The 12046-nt window shown below is 57.1% G+C and overlaps 1 protein-coding gene across 1 annotated transcript in view; it reads right to left on the bottom strand.

The window, feature by feature from the left end:
• COL5A3 (collagen type V alpha 3) overlaps positions 1–12046 on the bottom strand; it is a gene marked incomplete at its 5' end in the record, with an annotated part of 37832 nt that overhangs the window by 25171 nt on the left and 615 nt on the right. The window contains 18 exons of the mRNA XM_015565353.1: positions 546–599; positions 801–854; positions 935–988; positions 1552–1605; positions 1799–1852; positions 1941–1997; positions 2217–2300; positions 2381–2455; positions 3791–3853; positions 4167–4208; positions 4282–4329; positions 5794–5940; positions 6037–6150; positions 7203–7355; positions 7632–7736; positions 8447–8603; positions 8678–8867; positions 8962–9123. Coding sequence (XP_015420839.1) covers positions 546–599; positions 801–854; positions 935–988; positions 1552–1605; positions 1799–1852; positions 1941–1997; positions 2217–2300; positions 2381–2455; positions 3791–3853; positions 4167–4208; positions 4282–4329; positions 5794–5940; positions 6037–6150; positions 7203–7355; positions 7632–7736; positions 8447–8603; positions 8678–8867; positions 8962–9123 — 1667 coding nt within the window. The remainder of the gene's footprint in view (positions 1–545; positions 600–800; positions 855–934; positions 989–1551; positions 1606–1798; positions 1853–1940; positions 1998–2216; positions 2301–2380; positions 2456–3790; positions 3854–4166; positions 4209–4281; positions 4330–5793; positions 5941–6036; positions 6151–7202; positions 7356–7631; positions 7737–8446; positions 8604–8677; positions 8868–8961; positions 9124–12046) is intronic.

Raw genomic sequence — 12046 nt, forward strand, 5'->3', positions numbered from 1 at the left:
CCTCATCTGGGCAGCCCCTCCCAGAGGCCCCAGAGGCAGGGCCTGGGACAGGATCCAGCTGATAAGCACATGTGATTCGATTCAGGCCTCTGACCCCAAACCTGGACCCGCCACCCTGAGCCTCACCTCCTAACTCCAGTGCTAGCCCACAGCTCTCCCTCTTTTTCTTTTTTTTTTTGTCTTTTTGTAAGTATATTTTTATTGATTTCCAAGGGGAAGGGAAAGGGAGAGAAACATCAATGATGAGAGAGAATCATTGATTGGCTACCTCTTGCCCACTCCCCACTGGGGATCGAGCTTGCAACCCGGGTATGTGCCCTTGACCGGAATCGAACCTGGGACCCTTCAGTCTGCAAGCCGACGCTCTATCCACTGAGCAAACCAGCTAGGGCTCTCCCTCTGTCTTTTTTGAGCCTCGCTGGGGCCTCCTAGCCCTCCGGATCAGACCCTCACCCCTCATCCTGTTCCTTGAATACTCCCCTCCTCTCTGACTCTCATCCTGGCTTTCCAGACCAAGCCATCTCCTAACTCCCCTCTAAACTTACCTTCTTACCATCTTCTCCTGGGGGACCAGGCCGCCCCATATGGCCAAAGTCACCCTAGGGTGGGACCAGAAGGGAGTTCAGTGTGGAAATGTGGGGGGAGAGATTAACACACACACCCCACCTCCCCAGGAAAGAAGATGGGACATGAAGGGTGAGGGCTCAGAACCAGGGTTGGAAGCTCTGACACTGGGGGTGGGGAGGGGCTCATGAGTATTGGGAGGAGTTGGGCACGTGGGCGGGGCCTCACACACTCACCCTTTGGCCCTGCTCACCAGGCAGCCCTGGAAGGCCATCAAAGCCCCTGTCGCCCTGCACAAAGAGACACCAGCTGAGCCTTGAGTCCTTGGCCCTGACATTTCCTCAGTCCCAGTCGTGGCCCCATCACCTACCTTGGGTCCTGTGTCTCCGGGGAGGCCCCGAGCCCCGTCTGCTCCAGAGCGGCCCTGTGGGGGGAGTGACATCATCAAGATACCCACTACATTTACTGAGCATCTTCTGCATACAGAGTCCTGAGCTGGGAGCTTCTGTATTAATCTAATCTTCCACATGTATCTCAAACCCACCCATTACTCTTTGCAACCATTGCCCTTTCTCTAGTCCAAGTCACCATCGTCACAACAATTAAGAAGCCTCAACTTCAGTCTCCAGCAGCTGCCCTGCTGTGTGTTGTCTCATGGCACTTAAAACTACCTGGAGGGATCTTGTTCGTAATTTCCCGCCTGTGCCAGACTTCTCTTTTGCACATGCTGTTCCTTCTCCTGGAATGCCCTTCCTCTCCTTTTACCTGGTTCTACCCCAGATTTCAGCTCAACCTCATTTTCCCTGGCAAGTCCTCCCTGCCTCGTGGACTGGGCCAGACTCCTGTCATACACTCAGTGGGGCTGCTATCCTTTGTCCTCGACTCTTATCCCACCAATGACACCAACACCCTGGGAGCAAAAGCTGAGCTGGTGTTGGGTGTGGAGGGATGGGTGAGAGATGACCTGAGGACCTAGGAGTCACTCACCATCTTGCCCTGCCGGCCAGGGGGCCCAACAGGTCCCTGAAGGCCTCGGGGACCCTAGAAGAGAAAGAAAAGGAGAATGGGAAGAAAAAGAAGAAGCAGGAAGGACTTATTTTAAATCATTCCCAAGGAAGGGTAGTAGTTGCAAGGGTATCCCAGCCCCTTTGTCATTTTCCCCAACGAGCATTTTATTTCGTGGCCCTAAGGGAAGACCCTTGCCATGCAGTCCAGTCCCCACCCCCGATCTTACCTGTGGCCCCATTTCTCCCATCTCTCCTTTCTGACCTGCATACCCAGGGAGACCCTTGGAAGAAGAGATGGGGTAATGCCATTAGAATAGGTTGCCCCTCTCCACTGACATATCTCCCTTTCACCACAGCCTCTATACTCACCACGGGGCCTGGGCGTCCAGTGAGCCCCACTGGGCCAGGGGGCCCTTTCATAGAGAGCTGGAAAGACAGAGGGCAACAGAGCCTCAGCTCTACCATGAGACTCCAATACCCCCAACACGCACCCGACCACAGCCCCCACCCCGCCAGAGGGGATCTGCAGGAGACAAATATCTCCCTGTCCTGACAGCCCTTCGTTACCCCCATCTCTGCCATTCCCTCAATGTCCTTCCATCTCCACCCCCCACCCCGTCAGTCCCCTGATTGTCCTCCACGCACCTGAGCCTGTTGCATTATTGCCTGAGCCTGGGCCTGCTGGAAGGAGACTGAGGGTCCTTTGAGGGAGCTGCTTGCAAACTGGAACTAGCAGGCAATTGGCAGTGAGGGGAGCCCCAAAGAGAGGCACCACCCCCCAAAGCTATGCCACCCTATTTCCTTCTTACCGGCATCATGATCACAGTTCCCGGGAGGCCCCGGTGTCCATCCATGCCAGGGATTCCTGGATGGCCAGTAGGGCCCTAAGAGAGGAAGAAGGGTGACAGAGAGAGACAGGGGTGAGAGATAGAGATGGAAGAGGAGAGGGGTGAAGACAGGGAAATAGAGAGAGGGAGGCAGGGAGAGACAGAGAAAGATGGAGGCAGGGAGAAAGAGAAAGAGAGAGTAGGCAGGGAAAGATATAGAAATAGAGGGAGAGAACCATAAAAAGTAGCAGAGCCCCAGCTGGTTTGGCTCAGTGGCTGAGCATCGGCCTGTGGACTGAAGGTCCCGGGTTCGAGTCCAGTCAAGGGCACATGCCCAGGTTGCGGGCTCGATCCCCAGTAGGGGGAGTGCAGGAGGCAGCCAATCAATGATTCTCTCTCATCATTGATGTTTCTATCTCTTTCTCTCTCCCTTCCTCTCTGAAATCAATAAAAATACTTAAAAAAAAAAAAAGGCCGAAACCGGTTTGGCTCAGTGGCTGAGCATCGGCCTGTGGACGGAAGGTCCCGGGTTCGAGTCCAGTCAAGGGCACATGCCGAGGTTGCGGGCTCGATCCCCCGTAGGGGGAGTGCAGGAGGCAGCCAATCAATGATTCTCTCTCCTCATTGATGTTTCTATCTCTTTCTCTCTCCCTTCCTCTCTGAAATCAATAAAAATACTTAAAAAAAAAAAAAGGCCGAAACCGGTTTGGCTCAGTGGCTGAGCATCGGCCTGTGGACGGAAGGTCCCGGGTTCGAGTCCAGTCAAGGGCACATGCCGAGGTTGCGGGCTCGATCCCCCGTAGGGGGAGTGCAGGAGGCAGCCAATCAATGATTCTCTCTCCTCATTGATGTTTCTATCTCTTTCTCTCTCCCTTCCTCTCTGAAATCAATAAAAATACTTAAAAAAAAAAAAAGGCCGAAACCGGTTTGGCTCAGTGGCTGAGCATCGGCCTGTGGACGGAAGGTCCCGGGTTCGAGTCCAGTCAAGGGCACATGCCGAGGTTGCGGGCTCGATCCCCCGTAGGGGGAGTGCAGGAGGCAGCCAATCAATGATTCTCTCTCCTCATTGATGTTTCTATCTCTTTCTCTCTCCCTTCCTCTCTGAAATCAATAAAAATACTTAAAAAAAAAAAAAACAGAGACACGGACATAAGAAGAAAACAGAGATAAAAGACACTCAGAGAGAGAAACAGGGAGAAAAGCAGGAGACAGAAGCCGAGCCGAGTGACAGCTCACGGGCGGAGAGAGGAGCGGGAGGGGCCTGAACCAGCTCCAGGACCGTGTCCCCGGCCCCGCCTCTCAGACCCACGTTCAGACATCCATGCTGCCCCCCTCAGCCCCACCGCCTGAAACCTCACTCCCCAGACGGATACACCCTGGGGAGGCTCTTACCGGTAGGCCGGGGTCCCCGGGGAACCCTGGGGGTCCAGGAGGGCCTGAGGGGCCGTCCACCCCCTGTTGAGGACAGAGGAACAGAGGTCATGAGAAGTGCAAAGTTTGGACCAGGCTGTTTTCTGACCCACCACTGACCCTGACCCCATGCTGACTTCTACAGCCAACCACGGAGTCATTCCTGGCCCCTAATACTATATGGACCCACAGCAATCCCCTTTACGCCCCAATTCCTATTCTGGCATCCTTTGAGCCTCAACCGTCCAATAGTCTTCAAATGACCTAACAATATCACATTCCAACTCCTCACCCCAGGGGCTCAAACACCCCAACTGGAAGAGAAAGACAGGAAGAGAGGAATGCAGCCCTGACTCACCCGAGGTCCTGGGGCTCCTGGGGGTCCCTCGAACTGCCGTCCCTGAAGGAAAAACGAGCGTGACTCTCCTTCTAGCCCGGATTCCACCCCTTCCTCCCAGCCCCAGGCCCCTCACCTGTTCAATCACTGCAGGCTCTCCTTTGGCTCCCTTCTCTCCAGCACCCTGGGACAGGGGGTGGACAGAAAAGAGATGTGAGCCCTGCAACTCAGACAAAGAACTCCTAGCCAACCAACCCCACACTCAACACACACACTCCACACACACACACACACACACACACACACACACACACGTGCACGCATGCACACAGAGCCCATCCTCTGAGCTGCCTGGGCTGTCCTTTCTTCAACCAAGATGTTCTGAGCAGCTCAGCTTCCGGCTGCCGCCTGGCCAGGCAGCATCAGGTGACAGCACCCACGCTAGAGTCTGTTGTGCGGTCCTAACCCTGGAGCTGCCTCTCACCAGCTGACAGGTGGACAGCCACTCATTTAACTTCTCTGGCCTCCCCTGCAGAGTCGGTGGGTGGGTGAATGATGGCATCCCGTGACAAGAGCCATCCCATGAACATAGGAATACGTTCAAACAATGCTTGGCACAGAACAGGCACTCGGGGTAAGTTCGTTAGAATTCTTCACCTCCACCCTGTCCAGCACCACAGCTAGAACCTGTGCCCCCTTCTCTGTCTGCATTAGTTCCCTAGCCAGTGGTCGGCAAACTGCGGCTCACGAGCCACATGTGGCTCTTTGGCTCCTTGAGTGTGGCTCTTCCACAAAATACCGACTTCTGCACATGGACCACGAAGTTTCAATCGCACTGTACCAGTGCGCACCCAAACGTGGTATTTTGTGGAAGAGCCACACTCAAGGGGCCAAAGAGCCGCATGTGGCTCGCGAGCCGCGGTTTGCTGACCACGGCCCTAGACGAGCCTATCCAATTCCTTGTCTAAAGATAGCCTCTCTCGGTGGACCAGTCTCCAGGGTTTATCTCCAGCCTAGACCGTCTCCCTTGAACACCAGAATCTTCTAACCAACCACCAGCTTGAAGTCTCCAGTTGGAGGCCAAACAGGGGCTGCCGAGTTAGCACATCCAAAATGAGATCCTTGGCACCTCCTACTTGCCCTCCCTCAAGCTTCCCCATCTCACTCCACGGTCCCATCGGGAATCTACCGTCATCCTTACATCTGTCTCCACCTCCAGCAGCAAGACCCAAACGGAGCATGACCCAGATCTGTCCTCCTGTTTCTATCCCCACCTCCACTGCCCTCCTCCAGGTCACCCACCGAAGCTACTGCAGAGACTACTGGTTCCCTGCTGCCCCTCTGGCTCCCCCTCTGGTCCACGTGCTGCTCAGCAGCCAGAGGAGCGGTTAAGACTCCCAATCAGATCTTGTTCCATCTCCAGTGACTTCTCATCATGCTTAGACGAAAAGTTGAATGAATCACCCCGCCCACAGAGCCATCTATTAATTAGCACAATGTCTGCCACATTAGCACAGTGTCTGTAGATAAATATTTGTCAACTCCACTGGGGTGGTAGGAAGGCATGCTAGGCAAGATAAAAATAAGGCAAGAGGGAGAATGTGACCCTGTGAGGCGCCCCCTGCGCCTAACCGTCACCCAGACTCACAGGAAAGATGTGGAACTGAGTCTGGGATGGCTGTTCTGCTGCCCGGAAGTTGGGGCCCATGGTGGGGCCGTCTCCTTCCTCATCCTCTCCGGCTAAATCAGTCTCCAGGGTTCCCAGTTCATTTTCACTGTCAGGGTCCAGCCCCTCCTGCGGACATTAGGACAGACCAAAGTTCACCCCGATCACCTGCCGCCACCACTGCCCAGGGACCTTCCCTTCCAGCCCCACCCACTTTCCGCCAACCTCCAGGATGGTGACATTGCGGCCAATGGTCACAGTGGTGGCGATGACCAAGGGCGTGGGAGTCGGGGGCAGCGTTGGAGCTGTTGCCTCTGTCTTGGGGATGTCGGTAGAGGTCTGGAGAAGGGACACAGGAGGATCAGGTTTAGGGCCAGGTTAATTAAGACAAAAAGGAGACAAAGGAGGAGATGGGCCCTGCCCCGCTCCCAGTCTGGGGAAGTGGGATAAGAGGATTCCCAGAGAACGTAAGAGGTGGGGAGGGGCTGGCCCCTAGAGGCGAAGGTGTGCTGGCTGGACCAAGACAACCAGCAGGGGGAGCTCTCCTGCGTGGAGGAGGAGTGCTGGGCCTGGTGTCAGAAGCCTGGAAGACAGAGCGGGGCTGGCTCCAGAGCCCACTGAGCAGGGTCAAGGTCCAGCACTCAGGGCCAGGCTCCCGGAAGCCTATCCCACATGTTCTCTCCCAAGACGAGCTCCCAGCCAGCCAGCCAGGCCACAGTCAGTGAGGGAGCGGCAGCTCCTCTGGCCGGGACAGCTGCAGAGGAACTGGGTCAAGAGCACAAAGAAGACAGTGGGGGCCCAGGTAAGGGGCTGAGGAAGGGGCTGGGGAGAGGCAGCTACCCCTGGTGCCCCTGCTCTGGGCCTGAAATAATAAGTCTTTCTCCCCGCTAGTACCAGAAGCCGATGTAGTCAACCAGTGCCCCTGCCCTAACCAAGGGCCCCAGCCAATGGCCTTCAGCAATGACCCCTGCCCTGGGACACACCAACCAACCATCAATCTCTATCAGGGAAGTCAAATAGTGCTCCCAATTTCAATTACTGACTCCCCAATAAATAACCCTCACCAGCGGCCCCAAACAGTCAACCCCAAGGAATGGCAGACACTCTGATGAGCCCCAGCTACCCTTAAACAGGGCCCTCATCAAGATCCTTCTAATATTAAGGTCCTCGTCCTGAGATGGTCCCTCCCTCCAACCCCCCAGAACTTGGGGGCAGAGATGGAGAGCTCATGAGACTGAACCAACACCCCCTCCCCACCACCCAGTCACCAGTCAGCTAAGGTAAAGCAAAAGTCCGGATGGAGACTGAAAGCAGAGACCTTCATCGGTGGGAATCAGGAACCAGAAGTCAGGCAGCCAACGATCAGAGGTGAGAGGTCAAAGGTCCCTTACCCGGTTCTCCAGGGAGCCAAGCGATGGATCCAGGGTCATGGCCTCCTTGTTCTTCTTCTTCCTGCCCTTCCCCTTACGACCTCGCCCTTTTTTCTTCCCCTTCCCCTTCCTCTTCCGTTTGGGGGGAGGGGTTTCTGGCTCACCCTGGGGGGCCTGGGAAGAAGACCCCAGTCAGACCCAGAGGCCCCCCGTGTGGGCCTCATCACTCCGGTCACTCGAGGCCATGTTAGCACATCGCCCACTAATCCTGTGTCCTGAAGCCAGGGCTCATTCGGCTTTACGATCCCCGGTCAAGATCACCCATGCCTATGATCTGTTGGAGGGCAGGAGTCTCTCAGCCCCATAGATGGGGCTCAGCATTCACTCATCCCTGAGACCCGAAGCTGGGGCTGACTCAGCCTGTGACCTCAGCACAAGCCTCTCACTCACCCGGGTGCCTGCAGGGTCCAGGTGGTCACAGCCAGGAAGGTACCGCTCACAGGCCTGGAAGGCCGCCTGAGGATCTGCGCTGATCAGCAGCTCCTGAATGTCTCCCTGGGGAGAGGGTGGGAGACAGGGAAGGAAGCCACAGGCTAACCCTGACCCCCAACCCCAGCATCGAGGCTAGGTGCTTCTCCACCCAGAGCACCCTAAGTATAAGGAGGGGGTGGCCCCCACCACAGCAGCCCCAGTGACCCCTCGGTTCTCCAAAACTGAGAGAAGAGAGATTCTATCAGGGTCACAGCAAATCACAACCGCAAAGCACACCCCTCAATATCCGTCCCATCGGGGGCACATGTGTTCCTTCGCTCTCGGGTGTCAGGTGACCTTCAAGGTGCCGGGAGAGGGGAACACCAGGACGGAGGAGGCCGCTGGCCTCCTGGAGGTGGCACACATCACAGTCACACGCAGCACCGTCGCCAGACACAGTCAGCACACCAAAGGCACACCTGCCACATGGCCACTCAACCTCACGCCTTGCCCGCACCCAACATCATACCCCCCTCCCCACATGCAATCACACGCCACCACAGTGAGCACAGTCACCATCACAGCCTTATCCTCCCGCCACAAAAGCCAAATATCCGCATCACAAGTGATCATTTCGTGGCTCTAGAATCTCACAGTCACACGCCACAAAGACGCACAAGGACTCATGGTGCTCCCTGCTGGACATCCCCATCCTCTCATCTCTCCTCCAGATCAGGCTGTGGATAAAACTGCTGCCCGCCCGCTGCCTCAGTGTCCCCTCATGGAACACCTACCTCAAAGCTCTCCTCCCCGAGGTCCTGGCTCCCCAGCATCGTGAGTCCCGCTGTGCTGATGAACCGCGGGCCCTGGCCCAGCACCGGGGGCTGAGGCTCACAGTCAGCCACCAGGGTCGCCGCGCCGCCATCCACACTGACTGCCACCCGGTGCCACCTGCAGGGAGATGTCTCCGTGGGGGGTGCGTCTCACCCCGCCACTCTGTGGGCCCTCACTCTCCCTCTACTCACCTGCCATCCATGAGGTTGACCGGCTGGGGGAGGGGTCTAAAGGAGCCCCCTAGGAGGCCCAGAGCTGGCCCCAGCGCCAGGCCCAGCTGCCGGGTGCCATCCTCATCATAGACGGACAGAAGGACAGACTGGTTGGCTGGCTGGCCCCGCAGGGTGATCAGCACAGAGAAGTTCTCAGGAAACTGTTCATCTGATGGGGTCCGGAGGGAAAGGGGGCCACTCAGATGACCTGGCAGTGACCCCTGCTCCCAGGATGACCCCCAGTCCCTCCCACACTGACTTACCTGGAAAGAGTTCCCACGTGGGGACACCTAGTGTGCTGGCCTTGCCCACCCTGAATGCCCGGTCACCCTCTGGGACCCTCTGGGGGCAGAGGCCAGGCCCCTCAGGGACCCCAGCCTGGCCCCCCCGCACGCCCAGAGCCTCCAACACATCCACGGGGTCTGCTGCAGAAAGAAGCGGGGTGCATGGCAGTTAAAATAAGCCCAGGGCTCCATGTGAGTGGCTCAGGTCTGGGGATCCAGCTCCCCCCCACCCCCCCGCGCGCGCGTGCACACACACACACACACACACACACACACTGTGTTTATGGGTCAGAGAGAGGGAGCAGGTCTAGGACCCTCACCCCCCTCTCCAACCCACAGCTGTTGCGGCCCCATGAGCCTGTTGACTCCTGTTTTGTTGTGTTTTTTTCCCCTTGGTTTTGGTGAGAGAGAAAACACTGACCTAGTTCTGGGATGAATCAAAGCTTCCTGGCCTGAGCCCCAGAGCCCGACTGTCCCCCTCTCCACACTCCCCCGCACCAGCTCTCTGGGGCTGCTTCCAGGCCCAGAGCCCCCTTGCCAGGGGAAACCCACTTGGAGAGGACGGGGCCTCTTGCGTGTTCCTTCCCCACCTCCTCCCTCTGACCACCACTGCCTATGAACTCCTCCCTCTGACCACCACCTCTCCTGACCACTGCCTTCTGACCTCCCGCTTGACCACCGTCACCCATGATCTCCTCCCTGGGACCACTCTTTCTCTGGCCATGCCCTCGACCTCCTCCCTCTGCCGATCCCAGTCATCTGACCTGTGACCTCCCCATTTTATCTCCTTCTTTGTCTTCACTATGAACCAAGGTTACCTCTCTGATAACCTCCTGACCTCCTCCCTCTGACCTGCTCCCTCTCACCCAGCAAAGGAAGGAACTGGTCTGGCCCAATCAGAGCCCAATCCAAGCAGTTCTAGCAGCCCCGCCCCTCGCAGCCCAGGCTGGCCAGCAGTAAGTGGCACCACATGGCTGGGCAGGAGTGGGCGGGGCTACCCCTGGCCCAAAGCCACTGCCCGACCTCCCCTCCTCTCCACCCCCCCGCAGACGCCCCACTGACCCCCTGACCCAGCCTCTTGGCAGGAGTCAGATTCTACTGGATCTGCCCATGACCTCAGCTTGGGGGCGGCTCTGCTGACCTCACCAGTGGGAACCAGGATAGGGGCCCCGAGCTGAGGGAAATAGGGGCTTGGGTGAGGGACCCCATTCCAGCTTCTCCTGGGTCAGACTTCATTCTGCAGACTCCATAGAGCCTGTTCCAGCCTCAGCTCCCTCTTACCCCAACTTCCTTCTGCTCTTTTTCTTTTTTTTTTTTTTATATCTTCTCTCCCCCACAACGCCCTCCCTCTGCCCCACTTTCTGTCTCGGTCTTTCCAGGTCTCTCTCCGTGTCCAGCTCTGAATCAGTCTCTCTCTTCCTCTCTCTCTCTCTCTCTCTCCCTCTCTCTCTCTCTATTTTATTTGGTCTCCTATCTGTCTCTCTCTGCATGTCTCTATCTCAGTGCCTCTCTATCTCTCTGTATCTCTGTGTGTGGACTGTTCTCTCTATCTCTCCCTCACCCCCCATCCTGCTGCCATCATCAGCCCCATCTCTAATTGCCTGTTCTGTGGCTGGGCTGTCATTAAGAGGTATTTGGGTTACAGACCCCTGGGGCTAAGATCTGGGCTCCCAGGCTCTGCTAACCACAAGGGTCACTCTCTCCTCACTCTCTCGTGCAATGACCATCCCAGCTGCCCCCTCTCCAGGCTGGGGCCCAGGGGAGGGCTGAGAACCAGCACCTCAGTGTGGCTCTCCCAGGCTCCCCCTCGTCCAGCCCTCAGTCTCTATGCAGGGGGACAAATCTCCTCTCTACCAGCTGCTCACTCACGTTTAAAAAGTCCTTCCCAGCATCTAACCCAAATGCCTCTTGCTTCAGTCCTGTGTCCCTTCCGAAATGACCTTTCAGAAACTGACCTCCCTTTCTTTTCATGGCTGGCTTCGTGACAAGAAGACACACAAGAGGCATTGAGTCTTGCCTGCAGTCAGGGGGTGGGGGTCTGTCACGGACCCAGCCCACACTCCCTCACAGACTCCCCCGTGGTGGTCAGGGCCCCAGGGTGGGGTCTAGGATGTGGAGGGAGGCAGGCAGGGACCAGGCTGGGACATGGCTGGGATACCCTCCGTGTAGGAAAGCGTAGGTGTGAGTGTCTGTGGAATGTGGGTATGTGCTACTGTGCACGTGCGGGAGATTGTGCATGTGTGTGACATTCGTGGAGCAGAGAATGGCTAAGACGTGATCTGTGGTGTCCGTGCGTGTGAGTCTGTGGCCTGTGACGGAAAGATTAGGTCCAGTTCTTTGAGTTGTGGCTGTGTGTCCATGTGAGTGGGGTCGGCAATGAGGTCTCACAGGTGATCTGTGATTGTGTTTAGACTGGAGTTGGGGGCGTGCGGTAATATCTGAGAGTGTCGCCAAGCCAACGTGTGGGTGACTGGCTGTGAATGTTGACCATGTTGTGTGGGTGCCAGTGGAAGCATATGTGAGCGTTTGAAAGCGTAGGAGGGTGACAAAGCTGTGGCCGTGTGCGGGTGACTGATGGGGCTGCCTGAGCGTGGGCACCGGTGTTTAACATTCCTGGTGTCCCAGGGGCTTGCATTCTGAATAACTGCCCGAGATTGGACGCTAGTGTGGATGAGTGAGCGTGGGAATGGGGCACAGGCCAATCTGGGGTTATCCACGTGAGCAGGCACCTCCCTGAACTTCAGAGAAAATGGGGTGTGTGTGTGTTGGGGGTCCGAGTTTATCTTAGGGAGGGGTTCCCAAGAGGGCCTGCCTGGAGTCCCTCAGACCGGGAAGCCCTCTCGATCATCACTTGAGGGACCAAAATCTTCCCAACCCCCAGGTGCCCCGCACCGGGAACCCTGCTTGGGGGCAGGGGGGACGTGGCACCCGGCCAGAGGAGCGCAGCTGGGCGTGCGTCAGCGCTGACTCAGCCCTCCGGCGGCCTCCGGGACCCTTCGGAGCGGGGGGGTTGGGGGGACTCCTGAGAAATTCCTCGGGAAAAACACCCTAGGCCCACTCAGGG

Source organism: Myotis davidii, unplaced genomic scaffold (assembly GCF_000327345.1).
Source record: "Myotis davidii unplaced genomic scaffold, ASM32734v1 scaffold1439, whole genome shotgun sequence".
Lineage (NCBI taxonomy): Eukaryota > Metazoa > Chordata > Mammalia > Chiroptera > Vespertilionidae > Myotis > Myotis davidii.